The following is a 23208-nucleotide window of genomic DNA, read 5'->3' as shown; positions in this document are numbered from 1 at the left end:
GGTTCGATCCCCCACCTCCCATATGGTACCTTGAGACTGTTAGGAATAATTTCTGAGTGCAAAGCCTCTGAGCACTATCAGGCTTAGGTGTAACCCAAAACCAAAATAAAACAAAACAAAGAATTGGTAACTAGGAGCTGAAGAGATAAAACAGTGGGCAAGGTACCACATATGATTGAGTGTGAATCCATCTCCACAAGAATTGAGCTTGAGTCAGGTATATCACTCACTGGTAGAGCATTTGCCTTGTAGGTGTGAAGCTTTGGGTTTGTTCCCCAGCATTGCAATAAATTCTGAGCCTGGACATTCCAAAGATTGTTGCCCATTGCATTCATTAACAGGAGGTCTGGGGGCTCCTGACCCTTTTCCCAGGAACAGGCGGATGTCAGTTCAGTCACCTCTGGTCTCTGAAAGCTTCCTCTGCATTGCCTTTTCTTTTATTCTTTCTTTTTTTGGGGGTGTGGGGGGTACTGAGCCATACCCAGTGATGCTCAGGGGTTACTCCTGGCTATGCGCTCAGAAATCACTCCTGGCTTGGGGGACCATAAGGGAGTCCAGGGAATTGAACCACGGTCCATCCCAGGTCAGCGTGTGCAAGGCAAACACTCTACCACTTGCGCCACCACTCTGGCTCCTCTGCATTGCCTTTTCATTCACAGATGATGCTCACCTTTGATGACCAGTTCCTGCTGACCACGGCTGAGGATGGCTGCCTTTTCACCTGGAAGGTCTTTGATAAGGAGGGCCGGGGCATCAAGCGAGAGAGGGAGGTGGGCTTTGCCGAAGAGGTGCTTGTGACTAAAACAGACATGGAAGAGAAGGTAAGAAAGGGACCCAATAAAGAGGACATCCAGCTTGCTTTCTCTATTCTGTGTTCCCTCTTCTGTTCTTCTCTCTCCCCCCCCCAGTTGCCCCTGTGTCTTTCTAAGTAAACTTCACTTAATAAAAACTATCTTGCTTCAGTAAAAATTAGAAAGTTAAATAGAGATGGTACAGCAGGCAGAGCAATTGCCTTACATGTGGCAGACCGAGGTTTGATCCCCAGTATCCTGTTAGTTCCCTGAGTTTCACCAGGAGTGATCCATGAGTCCAGAGACAGGAGTAAGCCCTGAGAACAGCCAAATGTGGCCTCCCAAAATTAAGTAAAATAAAATGAAAAAAGAAAGACATTTATTACTGTGAGATGGAGACCAGAAGCCCGGAGAAGCCTCCCAGCAGCACAGCTATACCCTATACTCCTTGAAGGCCCCTTCTCTACCCACAGACTGTGCTACCTCAGCTGCCCCCACCCACCTGCTCCCTTGCCCACCTGTACCCTCTGTCCCCTGCCTACCTGCCCTCAAGTGTACACCATCAGGGCTTAACTGCACACACAACCTGGGAATGGCTCCTCACCCAGTCTTGCAGGTTACACTCATACCTGTGATGCTCCTGCAGGGTCCAGCTTCTGGCACATAGAAAGAAATCAACAGTGTCTCCAAATTACATTGTCCAATCTGCCTGTCATATTTGGGAGAATTCATAACTGCTAGTGTGTGGAGGCTTCTTTTAAAAAGCAAATCAGAAATAAAGTAACACTTAGAATATATTCTGGAAGCCATTTCTTTCAATATAAAGCAATTTAAGTGATTGTGTCCAATAGCCAACTCTTTTTGTGGGGGGGGGTTGTCATGAACTCATTTTATGCTTTTTATTTTGTTTCAAGAGGTGGGTTGGAAAAAATAATAAATGGGAAGTGGGTTAAAGAGAGGTTGATGATAAAATGTCTAAAATTATGAGCAAGTAAAACCTGAGTTCTGGGACCAAAGCAATAATATCAGTGGGAAAGGCTTTTGCCTTGCATGTGGCAGACCTAGGTTTGATCCCAGGCATCCCCCATGGCCCCCAAGCCTGCCAGGAGTGATTTCTGAGCACAGAGTCAGGGAAAAGCCCTGACATTGCTGGGTGTGGTCCAAAAGTAGAAAAGGAAAAGGAAAACAAAACAAACCTGAGTTCTGAACCAGATTTAATCAAGAGATTTGATTTAATCACTCTCTTAATCACTACACATATTCACCTCTCCCACACTCCCCATTAATGCAGCAAACATTGATTCATGCGATAAATATTTAGAGGAGGAGACCAACTTGGAGATATCAAAAGCTAACTCCTCATTCCAGTTCAACTGACAATCAAGCTGGAAACAGCTCATATGTGTGTGTGTGTGTGTCTTTGTGTATGTGTGTCTATGTGTATGTGTGTCTCTGTACACTGCTCACTTTTGAAACTCCATGAGACCTCACTCCTTTCATTCCTTGTAAGCCTCTGATAACTTCTTCCTGACCCCTTTATTCCTCCTTTCTCCACCTGTCCTTTAAAAATTAATTTCCAAGCCATACGATGTAAGGTGCTTGCTTTGCATGCACCTGATCCAGGTTCAATTCTTGGCATTCCATATGATCCCTTGAGCCCACCAGGAGTAATTCCTCTGTGCAGAGCCAGGAGTAGCCCCTGAGCACTACTGGATGTTGCCCCAAAATAATAAAAAAAAGTAAATAAAATAAAAGTCATGTTCCTGGGGCCAGACAGATAGCATGGAGGTAAGGCATTTGCCTTTCATGCAGAATGTCAGTGGTTCGAATCCCGGCATCCCATATGGTTCTCTGAGCCTGCCAGGAGCGATTTCTGAGTATAAAGCCAGGAATAACCCCTGAGCACTGCCGGGTGTGAGCCAGGAGTAAATCCTGGCAGAGTGCCCCCCCCCCAAACACACAATTATGTTCCCATCTAGGATGTAGCTCAGCAGAAGAGCACTTAGCTTGCCACATGTAAGGCCATAGGTTCAATCCCTAGAAACACAAAGTAATAAAAATAAAATTTAAATAATAAAAATCACATGAGGCAGAGAGATATTGCAAATAGGTAGAGTCCTTGTAGGCAACTGACCCAGATTCAATCCCCTGTATCCCATATGGTCCCTTGAGCTCTCCAGAAGTAATTCCTTCATGCAGACCCAGGAGAACACCTGAGCACCTCCAGCTGTGGTCCTAAATCCTAAATAAATAAATACAAGTCATACTCCCCAGAATTCTTTTTTCTCTCCATTTTATGTCATTTAAAGAAACTGTCTTTCAGCTCATAGTTTACCCACTTACTCTTAGTCATTTATTCCTTCATGCAATTACTGTTATAGAGACCTTGCCGCATGCCAGACCCTGAGCTCAGTCCTAGGTTATGGAAATAAAAGATGTAGAAGTTTTTGAGAATATAGCCTGGGAAGACATGTGGGTACCATTACAGGGGTTGGGGTGCAGAACAATTCCAGGAGTCTGGGTGGAGGGCACAGACCCAGGCCAGGTGTTGCCAGAGAAGGAATCTTGTCAAAACCTTCCAGAACAATGAAAAATGGACTTCTGCATGGAGGAGGGAAGTTATAAAGACATCAGAGAGGGTGGTCAGAGGACAATGAAGAACAGGATGTGCTGGCCAGAGGGATGGACATGAAGTTAGAGAAAGACCACATGGTGCTTTGTAGACCATGTTTCAGACTTTGGAAGCATTTTGAAGCATTCACACCTGTGACTTACTCTTGGATCCCTCTGCAGCAGCATGGAGTATGGGCTTGAGGAAGGACCATGATTAAGCATCTCCAAGGCAACACATCAGAAACAAACTCATTCCCACTAATAAATGCATCCCCTAGTCCAAGGTGGATCCCAGGGTCATTTATTAATCTGGCAGATACTAGTGCTGACTGTGCTGAGTCTCTGCTTGGCTCTCAGGAAACAGCAGTGGGGCAGAGGCCAGGGCTATGGTTCATGGTGTAAAGTAGGCTGTTTGCTCCCCAGCATACCATGACCCCAAGCACCACAGGAATGACCCTATTAATCCCCCCCAGCACTACCAATGTGATTTTCTCACAACTAAAGAAATAAAGCAGTGAAGCAATGCCAATGACTGCCAGGAGACAGTCCTCATCCCCAGACCCTCAATGTCCCTCACACCAAATCAGACTCCACATTCTTTCCATCACCATCTCTCTCCTATCTTTCCATCCTACTTTGATACCTCTGCCCCTCCTCCATGAAGCCCTCACCGTCCCCCTCTCATACTATGCAGTTTCCCCTTTATGGTCCTCCTCAGCTATAACCCCCATCTTCCATTCCTCTCTAATGGATAGTCTTTCTTGTGCCACAGTCAACTCACTTTGGTTAGATGAGGACTCTCGGTGGACCTCCAGGGCAAACATCCTAATGTCTGAGTATGGTCTACAAGGACTTGGAAGGTCTGAGTTACTCACAGGCAATGTCCTAACTTTGTATGTGCAACTAGTGTTCATCCCTCGACTCAGCATTTCCTCGGTGAACTTCGGGTTCATGCTTGTCCTCTGGCCAGTGATCAAGTTCTCTAGTCATCTGCAAGGCAGTAAGGGATATGGGATACATTGGGTGGAACCATAAATAAAGACATAAATGAAGACACTCATGCCCTCACCTACTCTGGCATTGACATAAGCTTTGTTAGGAAATTAAGGTGGTGTTGTTTATCACAGACTTTTAAGGAAAGGTTGACATAAATACATACAATGATTGTAGGGAAAAGACAGTAGACACTCATGGCAGTTAGGCAAGAAGAGCTGAATTAAGGAATAATAGAAATGAGGCTAGAGCGGTAGTACAGTGGATAGAGTGCTTGCCTGGCACATGGCTAAGGTTCTTGGCTACTTTCATAGCATAAGTATGCAACATTTAACAAAAATCTCAGCTTCTGAAGACTATAAGCAAAACAATGAGTAAATGATAATTCTAGGAAAATAATAAAAAGTAGAGCAGAGTAATGGGGGCGACCATAAGTGCCAGGAAATAGAAGCAGAATGGGTAAGACCCAGTGTTGTGGTCTAGGCAGACCCCATTGAGCTTGTGACATTCTAGGATATGAAGTTATAAGCATCCTACCTGACACTCCGCAGGGCTCACTGATTCTATTTTGTGAGGCTAGAGGAAGAAGAGAGTAGGGAGATGATAACAATCTCTGATTTGAGATTCAGAAGCCTAAGGCAAGCAGCTCCAACTGTACTAAGAGCTTAGGGCCTCGGGTTTGATTGCCTACTGTACCCATATGGGACTGATCTTGAATCCATGTCCTTCCCCCAAAGGCTCAGATTATGTTGGAACTGAAGACACGTGTAGAAGAATTAAAAATGGAGAGTGAATACCAACTGCGGCTGAAGGATATGAACTACTCAGAGAAGATTAAGGACCTCACAGAAAAGTTCCTCCAAGAAATGGAGTCCTTGAAGACGAAAAACCAGGTCTGTTTGAGAGACTGAGCACCCACTACAAATTCCACAGAACTCACTGTTCACTCGGGAAGAAACTGGCACAAGTGCTGGCAGATAAGTGCCAGACTGGATTTTCAAAGCAGAGCTAAAAACATCTGAAATGCTGACACAAAACCCTGTGTCTAAAAGGCAGAATAAGGGGCTGAAACAATAGCACAGCGGGTAGGGCATTTACCTTGCATGCAGCCAACCTGGGCTTCTATCCCCTGCATCCCTTGTGATCCCTCAAGCCCACCAGGAGTGATTTCTGAGTGCAGAGTCAGGAGTAACCCCTGAGTGCCACTGGAGTGGTCCAAAAATAAATAAATAAATAAACAAATGAAAGACAAAATAGGGGGCCCAAGAAATAGCATGGAGGTAGGGCATTTGCTTTGCAGGCAGAAGGACCATTGTTCGAATCACGACATCCCATATGGTCCCCCAAGCCTGCCAGGGGCGATTTCTGAGCACAGAGCCAGGATTAACCCCTGAGCACCATCAGGTGTGTCCCAAATACCAATAAATAAACAAAGTTTAAAAAAATATACATGAGGCAATTTTAAAAAAAGAATTTAAGTGTAAATATCTTAAGAAAGTGAGATTGTGGGCCCGGAGAGATAGCACAGCAGTGTTTGCCTTGCAAGCAGCCGATCCAGGACCTAAGGTGGTTGGTTCGAATCCCGGTGTCCCATATGGTCCCCCATGCCTGCCAGGAGCCATTTCTGAGCAGACAGCCAGGAGTAACCCCTGAGTACCGCCGGGTGTGGCCCAAAAACAGAAAAAAAAAAAAAAAGTGAGATTGTGGGGCTGGAGAGATAGCATGGAGATAAGACATTTGCCTTGCATACAGAAGGTCAGTGGTTTGAATCCCGACATCCCATATGGTCCCCTGAGCCTGCCAGGAGTGATTTCTGAGCATAGAGCCAGGAGTAACCCCTAAGCAATGCTGGTTGTGACCCAAATACCAAAATAAATAAATAAGTCTCTTCCCAGCCCTAAATGACTGATTCTCCGCAAATCTTTAAAAAAAAAAAAAAAAAGATGTCCCACATTGAATTAAATCATTGGTCTGCCCAGGTTCTATCTTACTCTGCAGCCAAACTCACCACTTTTTGGTCAAGTTATTTCTGGGTTGTTTTTTTTTAATGTTATTTTCCTAGGTCAGAGAATTTGGGGGGGAGGGGAAAAGCCAACAGAACAGAAACCCTGGTCATTACATAAATGTTAACTAATTCATCTTTTTTTATTGTTTGTTTTGTTTTGTTTTTGTTTTTGGGGGGGTCACACCCAGCAGCGCTCAGGGGTTACACCTGGCTCTATGCTCAGAAATCACCCCTGGCAGGCACAGGGGACCATATGGGATGCCAGGATTCGAACCACCGTCCTTCTGCATGAAAGGCAAATGCCTTACCTCCATGCTATCTCTCCGACCCCTAATTCATCTTTTTAATCAACACTTATTTGGTCTCCTTAATAGGGCACATGTTTATCTGCCTGTAGGCTTTCCTGCTGTAATATAGAAAACAGTTCTACAAAGTAGACACAGGAACATTGCCAAGGGCTCCATTGATACCAGTGAGCCTACAATGAATTCTTTCTCTTCTTACCCCAAAATGTCTTTGCTACAAAACTGAGCTCATCACAGAGAAGACCCATTTAGCAGAAAGTAGTTAGAGAACACATAGCTCGTGTAGAATGATCAGAGTAGAAGAAAATGGAAGTCAAGACACATGTTGACATGGTGTTGCATACTGAGCAGTGCTCAGTGCAAAAGAAGAAATGTTTGTGGAAAGAAGGGCACGTGTCCCTGACAAACCCCCTTCTGGAGGGCCGGAGCAATAGTACAGTAGATAGGGTGTTTGCCTGCACATGACTAACACATGTCCAATCCCTGGCATCCCATATGACTGTCCTAGATCTCTCCTGAAGTGATCCCTGAGTGCAGAGCAAGAAGTAACCCCTGAGAAACACCAGTGTGGCCCAGATGGGGCAGATGGGTGGAGACAAAAACTTTGGACTCTGTTTCAGATTTTAAGAACAGAGAAGGAAAAGCAGGATGTGTTCCATCAGGAGCGCCTTGAAGACCTCCTGGAGAAGCAGAGCCGGGAATTGCAGGACCTGGGTGAGTTCAGCAAAGGGGCCCGTGAACAGAGACCCAGGTAACGTGGTTTGCTGTCCAAGCAGGCTGTGTTAATCTCCTGGAACTCACCACGGCTGTCATTGCTGTGAATTTGTTCATTAAATACCTACTGCATACCTGTAGCAGAGATGGGAAAGCTTTGATATGGAGACTCAGATCCAGGACTCACTGCATTCTGGTTAGATCCCCCAGGGAGTCACCTCACCTCAGCCCTCAGTCTACTATTCTGAGCATTGGGGTATTAGTATGGTTATCTACTTTGCACACCTAAGGTCTTCTTGACCTTGCACCTGCAAACACTAGAGGGTCAGGAGATGTGATGGGGTAGCTGGAGAGAGGTTGTAGTGGAAAGGCAGGGGACGAAGGATGGACATCTGTCTGAACTTGACTCAGAAGATACCTGTTCTAGCTGGTTCCAGAAGGGGCATCCCTGCAGTTGGTGTTCCTGCCCTACCCCGAATCTCTTTGCTTCGCTCCAGAATGTTGTAACAACCAGAAGCTGCTGTTAGAATATGAGAAGTACCAGGAATTGCAGCTCAAGTCCCAGAGGATGCAAGAAGATTATGAGAAACAGCTTCGGGATACCGATGAGACCAAGAGCCAGGCCCTGGAGGAGCTGACTGAATTTTATGAGGCCAAGTTGCAGGAGAAAAGCACCCTTCTGGAAGAGGTATGAGAGGAGGTGCAGATGCACTTGCTCTCGTGTGACATTGCCTCCTGGAGCAGCTTGAAACATCACAGTTTATACTCTGTGACCTTTTAGTTTATACACTGAACCGAGGGGTAGAGTTGTAGGGACAACTCTGAGACTGAAGGTCCTTGGATAGATTAAGCTTATAGCTATCCTCTATCCCAACTTGTACAATTCCAAGATGCAGTACACTGGGGAGACTTTTCCAGAAGAGCCTGTAGATACAATAGAGATAGGGAAGGCAGCCACCTGTCTATTTGTTTTTATGTTTTTGGGCCACACCGGGGGGCTCAGGAGTTACTCCTGGCTCCATGCTCAGAAATCGCTCCTGACAGGCTTAGGGGACCATAAGGGATGCTGGGAATCGAGCCCAGGTTCATCCTAGGTCAGTCGCATGCAAGGTAAAGGCCCCACAGCTGTGCTATCTCTTTGGCCCCTAGCCACTTCTCTGGCCCTTTAGCTGACTTGATATGTCTGGTTAGATGAGGTCATTCCATCTCGACTGACCAAACCTGACCCTAGTCTCTTATTAGTGGGCTTCACTCATTTCCTTCTCTGCTTCCCAGGAGCTTTTCACCCAGCCCCAATTCTGAGAGTCCAGTCTGAACCTAGCCCCTTCTAGATCAGTGGATTTCAGTCTCTAGCATCTGCAAACTGGTACTGATCCATGTATCAACCAGATATTAGTAACTACTCTGATCTACTGTAGTAGGCCAGTGGTGTTTGATTTTTTGAACCTTTGAACCAGTACCCAGCATGCACAGGTGGTCAAAATGACAATTCTAGATTTCCTGAAAGACTAATGTACATCAGTGGCCCAGGCTTTGCATTAGACACAGGGAACCAATAGGAGACAGGCCCACCTTCCTCCATGCCCAAACTTCCCACATGCCTTCTCTTGTGGTCTTTTGCTTTATTAATAACATCTCCCAGACCAGGGGCCAGAGCGATAGCACAGCGGTAAGGTGTTTACCTTGCATGCAACCAACACAGGACAGATGATGGTTCGAATCCCAGCATCCCATATGGTCCCCTGAGTCAGCCAGGGGCGATTTCTGAGCACAGAGCCAGGAGTAACCACTGAGTGCCACTAGGTGTGACAAAAAACAACAACAAAAAAAAAAACAACAACAAGCAAACAAAAATTTCCCAGACCAGAGGGATCAGTGGCCACACCTGTCTGTGGGTCTGTGAATAGAGCTGTCCTGACCGAGTTCCTCTGGAACAGGGTCTGATAGGTAGAGAGAAGTCTGGGGATCAGGATTCACTAGGGCCATTAACCCCTCTATTCATCACCTCCAAAACACTCAGCCCAGGGATGGCCCTGCAGCCTAGGAGGAAGTCAGGGCTAGTGAGAAAGGGCAGTTGGTTCTGACAAAATCTAGAATTTCCCCTCACTTAATTGTAATAAGCAAAAGGGAGTGATGCCCCCCCACTCCCCAGTCATCTTTCCAGCCTTTGACATTTTCCTAGAGCATCTCCGGTTGTTCCTAGATACTAGTCTGGGCATTTGTGGGGTAAAGTATGGATTGTGGCCCAGCCAGCCTAGAGCTTCTACTCCAAGTGGGCAGTGAGGACATTGTGAAGGGAGGAGGCAGCAAGCTTCCATAGGCAAGCTATCTTGCTACACAACAGGGTGTGGCAAGGGAGTCAACAGCAAGGGACAAGGTGAGAAGGCACAACAGAAGAAAGGAAACAGAGCACCACTGACCTTAATGTCCATTTCTGTAAAAACTGCTGCCCCCAACAAGTTCCCCTCAGTATGTATGTGAGACAGAGGGAGGAAGAAAGCAAAAGAGAGGTGAGAAGGAGGAAAAGAGCATCTGAGTGTTTATGTGTGTGTGAGTATATATATTTGTATACTGCTCTCATGTCTGTAAGAGCACATATGAGTGGGTGTGCATATATGTGTTAGCAAGTGTTTGCGCACACACAAGTTTGTAACTGTGTGTGCAAGTGTGAGTGTACACTCACGTGCACAAGCGTTCTTCCCACGGTGCTCTCTCTTTTTCTGAGCCAGGCCCAGGAGGATGTTAGGCAGCAGTTGCGGGAATTTGAGGAGACCAAGAAGCAGATAGAAGAAGATGAAGACCGAGAAATTCAAGATATCAAAACCAAGTATGAGAAGAAGCTTCGAGATGAAAAGGAAGCAAATCTGCGGCTCAAGGGAGAAACTGGCATCATGAGGAAGAAGGTAGTGAGAGCCAAGAATCTGTAGGCCAGGGCCTCCCTACAAAGAAGATGAGCCTTAAGCTGCCCCAGTGGTCCAGGGCACTCACATTCTCAAGCCAAAAGTCAGAGCCATACTACAGGCCCACAAAGCAGAGTAGAGAGGGAACGCTCCGCTCTTCCCCTTTCTTATGGATAGGGGGTGTCCCTGTGACTTTAGGGGATTCTGAACATATTTTAATTGACTAGTAGGTCCTCGCCCAAGTTTTCAGAATCAGAATGGAAATGAACTTCTAGAGGAGACAGTATCTGTGCCTCCTCCTCCTGTGGGGTGTCCTCCGCCTCCTGGAATAGTAGGGCCAGAGGTGGGGAAGGTTGTTTGTGAGGGATAATGGGGGAGGAACAGGAGATTCAGTTGCTTAGTTCAGAAGAAGTACAGATCTTTTCAGCTGTTGGTGAGTGGGGCAGGGAGGGTTCAATTCAAAGAGCCTTCTAGAATGCCACAATTTCTCCTACATCAGCCTTACAGGAGCCAAGTGCAAAGCAAACTTGTATGCCTTTCTATCCAGGGGAGTGGCTAAGTGGTCAAGCATATGCCTTGCATGCAAAGACCTGGGTTCCTTCCCTATCACTGAACAGTAATTACACTACTAAGGTGCATACCCCTTCTCCTCTTCAACACAGTTAGAGCCCAGTCTCTGTGACCTTGGCAGGGCTTAGAAGCCAAGGTTTCAAGGTCAATGTGACCTTGGAGAATTCTGACCTCCTAAGCAAATTGTGCACTGATGCCTTGATACAGACCCTATCCCCACACATGCTGGGTCTTTTTTTTTTTTTTTTCTTTTTTTTTAACATGCTGAGTCTTGATCAACACCTTTCCCAGTCCACTTGGAAAATTCCTGAACTACCACAAATCCTGGAGTGAAGCTTTTGTGTCTGTGCCAGCCTGGAGTAGCCCTGTGTTGAGAGTGTTCTGTTCTGTGCTTTTATATCTTTAGTTCAACACCCTGCAGAAAGAGATTGAGGAGCGGACCACTGACATTGATGCGATGAAGGGAGAGCAGGTGAAGCTGCAAGGAGTTATCAAGTCCCTGGAGAAGGACATCCTCGGCCTCAAGCGGGAAATCCAGGAGAGAGATGACACCATTCAGGAAAAGGTCCTCTGAACCCTGTCTCTCCCTCTCCCCTGCTCTGGCATTGAGTGTTAGGCTCAACAGAGTGGGCCCCCCATTCCCCATCACAGCACCTGGGCTTGTTGGATGAGCATTCAGTGATGTGCCCTCTATGTGCTCATTATAGGCTGCCTGAAACTCATCCCAGTCTATTCCCCCAGCTGCCCAGGAGCTATGAATAACCCCACTGATGTGCTTAAAGGAGGAGTTCCAACAGGCTACATATTTGCCCAAGGTCATCTGGTTCAGAGGTGACAGATATGGGGTCAGAGATAGTACAGTGGGGTAGGGCACTTGCCTTGTGCTTGCCAATCTGCTTTTAACCCCCAGCACCTGATATTGTCCCTTGAGTCTTGCCAGGAATTAGCCCTGAACACTATCTGGTATGCCCCCCCCCATAGGTGACAGAGGTTAGGATATGAAGAAGGCCAAAAGATGGCTCAAAGGTCTACTGTGCCTGGTTTACATGTGAAGTTCCATCCCTGGGACCAAATGCCCCCCCCCCCCCAATACTGCAAGGAGCACCTCCCAAGCAGTGACTCAGGAGTAGTTGCTAAGCACTACCAGGTGTGGTCCAAAAACCAAAATAAAACAGTACATGGAATCTCTGGTCTTTGTGAAAATGCCTGGTGCCTGGCAGAATCTCAGGTTCTGGAGATAAGGGGACTCAGTTGGCCTGGAGCTGATAGACCAGCAGCCATACTGCAGCTTCTTTTCTGAGTGCAGCTGTTTGGCAGGTGTGGCCAGGAGTCAGCGCTCACCTGACCCTGTCTGTTCACCCAGTGGTCAGTGACCTGTGACATGGCCTGTGTGGACTGAATTGGAAAGAGACTGAGCCATTTTCTATGGGTGCTGAAGGAACTAGAGTCCAGGCAGATGTAAAGAGGGGAAATCAGGAGGACCAGGTCCCAACAGCAGAGCCTATGGGCCAGTCAGTGGAGGCCATAAAAAGTGAATGAGATCCCAGCACTGTGGCCATGGTGTGAGCCGGCTTCCTAAACTCTTGGCCTAAAGCAGAGGTGGGGAACTTTTTTGTCTGTGCAGAACATCCTTTGTGGGCCTACACGACACAGACAGGCCACGGGGAGCTGACACGAAGCACCGTATCTATCTTGTCAGGGACCGAGGCCAGCCCCCATAATTTTGCAAGCCTTAAAGATTCCCCAAGTATGACCTACATACAGGGTCTCCTGGTTACCCTCTCACCTCCTCTCTCATCCCACCTACAGGAGAAGCGAATCTATGAACTGAAAAAGAAAAACCAAGAACTAGAGAAATTCAAATTTGTGCTGGACTACAAAATAAAGGAGCTGAAGAAGCAAATAGAACCTCGAGAGAATGAAATCAAGGTGATGAAGGAGCAGATTCAGGAGGTGAGCAGTCGCCAGCCACGCCCTGGCCTCCAGGACATCGCAGCCTGCAGGAATGCTTGCTGGAAAGATTGCTTAGTGATTTGGCCTGTGTTAGGCCCTTGGGGGTGGGCTGGGCCTCTCTTGCGTGGGGCGCTCCTCTGGGAAACTGCAGCTATCTCGTCTCTAGCCGCCAGGGGGCGATGTGTACTCAGCCACCAGGCCCGGCTCCCAGAAAGTCAACATTTTTTTTTTCAGACTGGAAATATTGGTTGGGGCCTAGGCAAACTCTCACTGTTTGGACTCCCCATCTGATAAGGAACGGAAAGTCACCAGAGGCTCTCAAGCCCGAGAGCTGTTTCATTGTGTGTTCTGGGAGGCAAACAGGATGAAATCGAGAGGAGAGATCAAGCATGAGGGTTTCTTGGAGACCAGGGAGGCACAGTGCCCTGTGAGCAATGCCCTCTCTGCTCTCCACCCCCCCCCCCACACACACACACATGTTGCTTTTCCCTGTGACAGGTTTGCCTGTCAGCCTGCCCCTCACCGGGCAAAGAGCGGTTGACGTCCACTGTTGATCTAAAGCTGAATCTCTGATGCTTCCCCTCCCCCGTTTTGAGTGTCTGGAACCATCCAGCAGAGGGTCCAGTGTAATGTCTCTCTTTCCTTCTGTTTCTTTGGGGGAGTGGCCTCACCAATAGCGCTGGCAGGCCCTCACGGCTACTTCCAGTGGTGAGGCTCAGGCCCAACAGACTAGGCCCCTAAGGACCATACCTGGCAGTGCTCAGGGTCCAGATGGTGCTGGAGCTCAGCCCTGAGTCCTTCCCTGGCCTATCACAGCTGTCTTGATTCTCCCCTTTCAACAAGTCACCACCAAACCATCCCCAAAATTATTCCCCAAACCTCCCTCCCTTCTGTCACTGTAGTCCTATCCAAAACTCTGTCATCTCTCTTCAGAGCTTGACTTCAATCTGGTCTCCAGGCCAGAGAAGCCCCACCCCCACTCCATCCCATCCCCACCAAGAATGTCCCATCCCACCTAGAATAAAATCTGAACTCCCTGAACAATCTGGCTGAATTGAATCTGCCTCTCTAGCCTCATCTTCAAGGCTCCCCCTCTTCTTCGCAGAGGCTTTCAGAAGGTTCCAGAAACAGAACAAAAGTTCCCCATGCTCTGCAGGCTACTTCCTCTGCCCAGAAAATTCCTGATTTCATGCTGCCTGGACCACACCATCTAAGCAAGCTCCTGCTCACTCTCTTTCTCACGTGGTGCTAGCAAGGACAGTGAGTAAAATGGAAGCAGATGACTCTGAAGGTCTCACTGGTACCATGGGCCTAAACAACAGGGGCAACAGAAGGCAAAACTCCCAGCAGTGAAGGGAGAGATGGGCCTCAAGGGTGTGTCCCTGCTTCCAGAAAGAGTGTCTGTAACTGACTGCACATCTGCAGCATCTGAGCCTCTGGTCATTCCTGGGAGTCTAGAAGGCTCCACAGTGGCAATCTGAGAAGAGAAGGAAGAGAAGCAGCACCTCCAGAACACAGGGAGCTACTGGCCTGGAAAGTCCCACCCATCACTCCCTCATCCTTGACCCCACTGACCAGCCAACATGGAGGTCGGGTCAGTTTTGTTCATACCAACAGTCGCCCTCCTGTGCCAGTCATGGGCCTGTCCTGCACTCAGCAGGAACTGGCTCACCTGAGAAAGATTCAGATAAGATCTGAGAAAGATTCAGATAAGTCCCTACCAGGGTACTGCTGGGCCTGATTCCTGGAGGCAGGGGGGACCTCTGGCTAGAAGAGAGGCATCTGCAGTCATGTTCCCACTCCTCTCCTGTGAAGGAAGCAGCAAGGACAGAAGCTTTGTGCTGGAGCAGTAACACCCCTGCACCTGACTTTACATTCATTCTCTCCACTTGGTTTAGGAAAGTCTGTAATGAAAATTCAAAACCCCTTCCTAGAGGGGAAGTTTCCAGAACTTTTCGTTTGATTTCACACTCTTTTTCTATCTTGTGTGGGATTCCTTAAGCTCGGCTGTTGCCATGTTAGGGTGAATGTCTTTGTGATTGGGGGGGGGGGCATTGTTCTGTGTATTGAAGGATATTTAAGGGCATATCCCTGGCCTTGACCCACTAGATGCCAGTATTAACCTTTCCCCAAGAAGAAAAACCCAAAAGTGTCTTCTGGGTCTTGCCAAATCCTGCCTGGAGTTGAGAGGCTGCCTCTCCAACATGCTTCTGGTGAGAGTCACTATGAGAATGAGGAAAAACAGAGAGTGCAGTTTGAATGCATACCTCAGGAAAATAGGAGCTTGCTCCCCTGCTTGGCTAGTCTCCTGATATCCAGACAGCTGCTTAGATGTGGCAATTTTAACCATTTTTCTGCAAAATTGATTCTTCTTGTTCTCCGCATGGTTAGAAGCTTTGCCTATAGTATTTTCCATCTGGCCTAATCTGTCCCTACTGATCTTGAGATCGCAAAGAGGTGCCATCGGCTGCAGGTGCTAAAAACTGACCTTGGCACCCATTTCTCTTGCTCCAGTCTATGATGTGGGCTCCTTGCCTAAACCACCCAAGCAGTCGCCTGTCCACCACCTGCCATCACACTTTCTCTCACTGGGCTTTGAAGATACAAATCACTAAGTGGTAGCCCTTGTATATCCAACATGCTGGCACCTCCCCATGCTTTCAAGCTGTGATGGGTTTCCACTTCTGGCCAGGCTAGAGCCCACACTTGTCTCGATGCAAGCTTCTGCCCTTGGTTCCTACAGGGCCCAGCCAAGCTGACCTCTGTAGCTCCTCTCTCATGCAAGGATGCTGGGCCCCTCAGAGCCTCAGAAGTGCCCCAAACTGCCCACACCTCCATGCATCTGTGCAGACTCTGGAATTCTCCTTCAGCCTAGCCTCCAGTCATCTACAGAGCTGCATTTTTGGCCAGCCCTGTACACCTTCTGCAAGTACTAAGATCTCTTCTCTCTTAGCTGCACCCTGATTTCTCCCACCCACTTTAACTTCTGACTGGCTTCTGTCTGGAAAAAAGAAGTCAACTCTTTTCTGTTTTATTGTAGTGGGTTGTGCATTGTACTTTATGGAACAGGACAAGGTGAGACTCCCTAGGCCCTTCTCCTTCAGGGGAATCTAAGATGGAAACTTGAGGTATGGAGATTCTCAGTGTATTGGATGAAAAGGAGATGAAACATCCAACCCTAGTATCCAAGGATCCTTCTCTTATTGATCTCACTGAGGCACTTATGCCTCAAAAGTCATGTGGACCCTGAGATCCACCACCCAGTTGTGATAGGTACAATGATTGTTGTATCAGAAAATGAGGTGGATGTAGTGGCAATTGAGGGCAATGCCAGCCCCAGCATTGAAGGTGAAGGCATGAGTGGCCATGTTAAAGTCACAGGAGATAACCTGGTCCTTACTGAAGCCCAGGGTGACCTAGAGGGGCACCTGTGAGGTCTGTTTCATCACTTGATCCTTTTTGATGCTATCATGTTTGGCAGCCTTCTCCAGAAAGCAGGTTAGATCCACAACAAACACCTTGGGAGTGGGGACATGTAAAGCCATGCTACTCAGCTTCCTGTTCCACTTTGGAATGGCCTTGCTCACAGCTTTGGTGACACAGGTGGCAGCAGGGATAATGTTATGGACCATTCCTAGACTGTCATACCAGTTTCCAGATGGGCCATCCACAGTCTTCTGGGGGATGATAGTGTTGACATAGACTGTGGTTATGAAAACCTTCATGGGGGCCGGGCGGTGGCGCTAAAGGTAAGGTGCCTGCCTTGCCTGCGCTAGCCTTGGACGGACCGCGGTTCGATCCCCCGGTGTCCCATATGGTCCCCCAAGCCAGGAGCAACTTCTGAGCACATAGCCAGGAGTAACCCCTGAGCATTACCGGGTGTGGCCCAAAAATCAAAAAAAAAAAAAAGAAAAAAAAAAAGAAAAGAAAACCTTCATGGTGCCAAAGTTGTCATGGAAGACATTGGCCAGGGGAGCCAAGAAGTTTGTGGTGCAGGAGGTGCTGCTGGCAATCTGCAGGGAGTTGTCATACTTCTTATGGTTTAGACCCATCCACACATATAAAGGAGCAAAGGTGATGACCCTTGTGGCACTGCCTCTAAAGTGAACGCCAGCTTTCTCCAGGACAGTGAAGACCCCAGTGGGCTCCATGATATATTCAGCACCCGCATCATCTCATTTAATGTTGGCTGGAAGATGGAGACGTGCTTTCCATGATGACAAGCTTCGCACTCTCAGCCTTGACTGTGCCGTTGAACTTACCATGGCTGGAATCATAATGGAACCTGTGGGCCATGTAGTTGAGATCTACTAAGTGTTCATTGATGACCACAATTTCTACTTTGCTTGAATTAACGTAGCCCTGGTAACTAGGTGGCCAATACAGCCAAATTCATTCACTCTGACGTTTGCTATTGAGTTTCTGTGATGCAGCTGTTTATGTGGACAAAAAGGTGGCCTCTGTGAACAGGAGGTGCAGGGAGCTCCCCCTTTTTTCTTTTTTTTTTTGGTTTTTGGGCCACACCTGGTGACGCTCAGGGGTTACTCCTGGCTATGTGCTCAAAAGTCGCTCCTGGCTTGGGGGACCATATGGGATGCTGGGGGATCGAACCTCGGTCCGTCCAAGGCTAGCGCAGGTAAGGCAGGCACCTTACCTCTAGCGCCACCGCCCGGCCCCTCTTTTTTTTTTTTTTTTTTAATTCCCCTTCCCTCACCTTTTGTTGCTGTGGTTATCTGGGTCCCACAGGTGCTCATGGAAGCTCACACAGAGCCTCAGAAATACTTTGTTGTAACACAGGGATGTCCCAAATACCAGAGCCACCGGGATGGCACATGCAAGGTGCTGCTGGGGGTTGGACTCAGGGCCTTGTGTCATGAGGCAGGTGCTCTGCCCTTTTTCTATTCACAAGTCCCAGAAAGCACCTCTTTTTTTTTTCCCTTTGTCTTGCTATAGATATCCATGCCAACCCTTCTAAGGTATATAGTTTGCCTGAGCTGGGCAGACATATTCACCCATGTGCCCTCGTAGCACTCCCAGAATGGCAGGAGAAGGTGGACTGCCCTGGACCATCACCCACTCTTACTGTACCAGCTCACCATGCATGGACCAGACACCCACTTTTCATCCTCCCCCACAAGAACCACCTAAGCACGTCACAGAACTTCGCTATCCCTGCAGAGTCATGAGAATAGCAACTGCTGACAGCTGCTTCTTTGTGTTCAGAACATGGATTTGAATTATTTGAATACCCCAAAAGCTGACCAAAAGCTTGAAAATATGACCAAAAAGGGTTACTTCAGCTAGTCAAGGAGCCCACACGCGTACACACACACACACACACACACACACACACACACACACACACACATACAACACAACACAACACAGGATGGAAGACCAGGTGGCCCGAAGTCAGAGAAAAAAGCAAAGCCTCATCCCAGAGTGGGAACTTGAGACAAAGTAGACTGACCTCAGGGCAGCAGCACACTCAGACTTTGTATCTCAGATGGTAGGGGCATCCTGGGGCATCCTCCCCTTCTCAGTGTTGCTCCTTCTCCCTGGTGCTCTCTAGATGGAAAACGAGCTCGAGCGTTTTCATAAGCAGAACACGCAACTGGAGCTGAACATCTCAGAACTGTGGCAGAAGTTAAAAGCTAGCGACAAGGAGCTGCGCAAGGAGCGGCAGAAGGTGGGAGGATTTCAGCCTCTGGCAGTTCCTGGTCTTGAGGTCTGGCCACCATCTTAGTGGGTAGCTAAGATCTTTGGTTTCCAATGGACCCAAATGTTTGCACCCATGGCCCTGCATGGCTGAGTTCATCAGGAACCAGGACAATGATTCTAGGTAACAGGAAAAGGGTAAATGAGACAGAGTCCCAGAAACATCTCACACTGTATGTTTGGATTGGAAATGGACACACCAGAGAAGTCATTTATTATCTGTGGTAAAAGATCTTGGCAACCAAAATAAATGCAGGTTGGGAGGATCTCAGAGATGATATATCTCAGGCTCTTGGTACTAACAGTACCACAGAGTCAGTACTACTTGGAAATTAGGTCTTCTGGCCCCCAGCCAAGACATGCCCACACCTTTAGTTTTTGACACAGGGCTAAAATGTTTCTGTACCTAACATGAATCACTGAGTTTACATGAACATATATAGATCCTGCCTTCACCAGCACCAGTGGATGAGGAAATATGGCATGTACCTTGTCATTACCATATGAGGTAGTTGTGTAGGAAAACCATGCAAAGGGCTCTAGGGGCTGAAAGAAAAGACTAGAGGGCATGAGCATTGGACAAAGCCTTTGGGGGGAGGGGAGAGCTTGCTGGAATTGGCAGAAGAGCCAATGTGGGCTTTTCTTCATCCCATAGTCACAGCAGCCACCTTGGGCAGCCCCAGCTGAGCTTGTATGGGGAACTGGGAAGCTATGGCCCCCAGATTGCCCAGAGCACATGAGTGTATCCCCTCTTGGCTCAAAAAATATAAAGGGAGCCATTTGTGTGCTCTTTCATCTCCCAGACCTACAGTCCAGAAAGCAATCCAAAGTCAATAAGGAAGCCAGCCCATGCCACTGGGCGAAGCTGTCCAGGCCAGGTGCACCCCATCCCCAGAATACAACGATTTTATCACTCACATATTCTAGTCTCAGTGCCTTTTGTGGGCCCCAGGTGGTCAACAGGCTCCCATTCGGGATCTCTTGCCCTTTCTGCTACCGGGTACCCCCAGCCTCTAGCCCCTGATCCTTCACATGGAGGACTCTGATCACAGCAAGTGCTTCTGCTTGCAGGAACGGGACACAGAAGCGCTGGTCAGACGATTCAAGACAGATCTTCACAACTGTGTGGCCTACATCCAAGAGCCCAGGCTGCTGAAGGAGAAGGTCCGAGGCCTCTTTGAGATGTACGTGCAGCGGGCAGACATGGTGAGCCTGGCCTTCATTCCCCCTGTCCCACCCTGCCAAGGGTCTCCACTCTCTCATAGGAATACCACCCCACCCCCTGCTGCAGGTGGAGATTGCGGGGCTGAACGCAGACCTGCAGCAGGAGTATGCCAGGCAGCGAGAGCACCTAGAGCGCAACCTGGCCACGCTGCGGAAGAAGGTGATCAAGGAGAATGACCTGCACCGCACCGACTATGTCCGCATCATGCAGGTACCGGGCACCACACAGGGCTCACAGGCTCATGGGCTGCTTGCTGTGTCTGCCAGGCCTGCAGCATCCAAGGGACCCACTCGCTTTCCTAAAGCTTTTTTACATGCTGCTTCTCGGATACACCTTTGGTGGTTCTGCTCCATCTAGATGCAGAGACCCCTGGGCTGACTCCCGCCTCTCACTGACTCTCATGCCCTGTCACTGCCCTCCTGTGATTTGAGCTCTCCAGTCTCTCTCGCCTTCTCTCTGATCCAACTCTCATCTCATCTCCTTTGTTTTTGTGAATTTTGATTCTGCCCTGTGTATCACGTGGCCCCTGCTGACCGAGGGGGTTGACCGAGTTCTCCTTTCCATCACTCTCCCATCTCATCTGACTTCCTAGTGCCTCAGTCCCCAAGCTCCCCACACCCGCACCAAGAGTGGCCTGATAAGCTCCCCACACCCGCCTCTGGGATCTTGTGTCCCAGAGACCAGAGAGGCTGACCCCATTACCACCGTCTCCACTTAGGCACGTTATCAAGACTGCCAAATCGGGATTCTTCTGCCAGATTTTTGTTTGGGTATCAATGTCATCTGAGTCAATTAATGGGAATTAATATCAGGAGAGAACATCAGAATCCCATGTATAAGACACATACTTTTTTACTTTATTTGACGGTAGGGTTGGAGTCACACCTGGTAATGCTCAGGCCTGCATGTTGGCTCTGCCCTCAGAGATCATACCTAGCAGGCTCAGAGGGACCATGCGCAGATGCCAAGGAACAATCTAGGTCAGCCTCATGCAAAGCAAATGCCCATTGTACTGTTGATCCAGCTGTATTTATTTTTAGTGCTATCATTTAAATACTGGAAAGTGGCTGAAAGATGATACAATGAATAAAGCATTTGCCTTGCATACAGCCAACCCAGATTTTATCCCTGGTACCCCCTCTGGCCCCTAAAACTACCAGGAGTGATCCCTAAGCATAGCCAGGTGTTGTAAGCCCGCCCCCATCAAAATAAATACTGGAAGGGAACTGTTCATGCTGGATTAAAACAAGCCAATTCTCACTTGGGCCCAGCGGCACAGACACAGCTAAGCAGAGCCCACTATGTTTCAGGCCAGCCCCCAGCCCCATGGGGCTCCCAGACCCTGCTAAAAAACAGCTTGCAGGATCCAACCCAGTCCTCCTCCTGCATCTGGAAGCCCAGAGAGGGAAATAGAGCCAGTTGATGGACCCTTGAGACCCAACTGCTGGTACACAGAGTTGTGGAGAGAGGCCGCTTCCCTCCCCTCCCCAGGTCCAGGACAATGAGAAGGGCAGGGCAAGAGGCCCAGGTGCCTTCAGGAGCCATTATCCACTCATAAAATTGCTTCACTTTTCATCACTGCCCTCAGAACCAGGGCCTGAGGCAGCCTCTCTCTAGACCCAGCCTAGACCTAGACCTAGACCTAGACCACAAGAGCAAGGTCAATCCTTAGAGAAAAGAAAAGAAAGTGAAGACCATAAGCTCATCAAAGGGGCAAGGTAGCAGATATCTGCTCAGACCAGCTGTCATGTCTTTTTCTGCACCCCTACACCCCAAAAGCCACAATGCCTTCCTCAGCATTTCCCTCGGAAAAGGGAGCAGAGAGCCACGTGGAACCCGTGTGTGTGTGTGTGTGTGTGTGTGTGTGTGTGTGTGTGTGTGTGTGTGTGTGTAGCCAGCATGATGCCCAGGGAGATTCCTTGTTTATGATAGTAGACTTAGTTGATAGAGAGACTGAAAGGTTCAGGACCTTTGAGAAACCACTGTTCTGGCTCCTGACAATGGTTCCTTTCATGGAGCTTCAGCTGCAGGGGCAGGGCTGGGCAGGGCCCAGACTGACCCGTGCTCAGAACCTAAGTCTAGAGGAGTCAGAGATCTGAGAGTTCTCTTCATTCTGCTACCACCTCTCCTTTGTGGGGAACCTTGAGGATATTCCTAACTTCCTAGGAGCCATTTCCAGGAAGGAGGAAGTAGCAAGTGACATGAGGACTGGAGGAAGTAGAAGCTATGTGTCAGGTCTGGGTCTGAAGAGGTACTGTAGTGCCTGGACTCTTCAGAAGCTCACAAGCCACAACACAAACCCAGGAGCTCCCACACATCAAACAATGACTGCTTGTACTCAGGACACATGGATTGAGGCTTCTCATAGACTGGCCTGGAAGCTCCCGAGATCAATGCCATAGGATGCTCCTCTCAATATGTCCTAGAACCACAATAATCTCAGGATAGTTGGCCCAACCTAGAAGTGGTCTTCAGTTGTACTCTGGGACTTTGTGGCTCTTTGGGGAGTAAGGAGAGCTGGGGAGAAGACAGAGACCTCCAGACTGAGGGAATGGTGGAGAACAGATAGGAACAAGGGAGGCCTATGTGGAATTGGGGTTTGGGAGGCCTGAATCCTCAGGCCTTACTGTGTAAGGGTTGGAGAAGCCTCCAGAATGCTTGTGAGCGCAAGCATCCCTTGGAAGTACTTCTTTCGAGAAACTGCACCCCTGGTTGCTTAGGCAGAGCTGTTACTGATTCTGAGGATGCTGTGTTGGTGGGTAGAAAAGCTTGTGGGCAAAGAGGCAGGAGACCACCTGGGGGATGACTGCTGGTTCTGGAAGAAATCGTGTCAAAGGATGCTTCAGAATTGGGGTGAGGTGGCTGAGAGGAAGTGTGGGAGAGGAAGGGCGGTGGCCAGCTGACTAGAGAGCTGATTCTGGGAGGCAGAGGTTTCCTGAGCTTTTCCACACAGCCTAACCCTGCCATGCCTAGAAACGTTAACTCGGTTAAGGCCAGTAGGGGGTGCTGTAGACACTCCAGAGCTCCAGGCTCAGACTACTTATCCTCAATTCAAGGTTGTCTGGACTGGGAAACTGTTTTGTGGGTGATTTTCATGAATAATTGAACAGAACAGGGACATGGGGCTCTGATGAGTCCTCAGTGACACTGTGATGAGGAACCCTGAAAGTGCTCAAACTGACTGTGGAAACAGCATTCACCATATATACCCCCAAGCTAGAAGTTCAAGGGGCCATTGGTATTCAAGGGAGAGGAGCAAGGAAAAAGGTGGGTAGGACTCCCCTTACGAGGATGATGATAACAGAAGGCAGAAATAATAAGAACTGCTGATTCAATTAAAAACATTATTTTAGGGGCCAGAGCGGTGGCACAGTGGTGATCCTGTGGTAGGGTGTTTGCCTTGCATGCTGCTGACTTAGGA

The 23208-nt window shown here is 48.5% G+C and overlaps 1 protein-coding gene across 1 annotated transcript in view; it reads left to right on the top strand.

The window, feature by feature from the left end:
* CFAP57 (cilia and flagella associated protein 57) overlaps nt 1-23208 on the top strand; it is a 75471-nt gene that overhangs the window by 36050 nt on the left and 16213 nt on the right. Inside the window, exons 11-20 of the mRNA XM_049775507.1 lie at nt 660-821; nt 5135-5290; nt 7328-7421; nt 7919-8109; nt 10151-10324; nt 11298-11456; nt 12701-12844; nt 18417-18533; nt 19634-19768; nt 19854-19997. Of these exons, the coding sequence (XP_049631464.1) occupies nt 660-821; nt 5135-5290; nt 7328-7421; nt 7919-8109; nt 10151-10324; nt 11298-11456; nt 12701-12844; nt 18417-18533; nt 19634-19768; nt 19854-19997 (1476 nt within the window). The remainder of the gene's footprint in view (nt 1-659; nt 822-5134; nt 5291-7327; nt 7422-7918; nt 8110-10150; nt 10325-11297; nt 11457-12700; nt 12845-18416; nt 18534-19633; nt 19769-19853; nt 19998-23208) is intronic.

Source organism: Suncus etruscus, chromosome 6 (genome assembly GCF_024139225.1).
Source record: "Suncus etruscus isolate mSunEtr1 chromosome 6, mSunEtr1.pri.cur, whole genome shotgun sequence".
NCBI classification, from domain to species: Eukaryota; Metazoa; Chordata; class Mammalia; order Eulipotyphla; family Soricidae; genus Suncus; species Suncus etruscus.
This window is presented reverse-complemented; position numbering and strand designations above follow the sequence as displayed.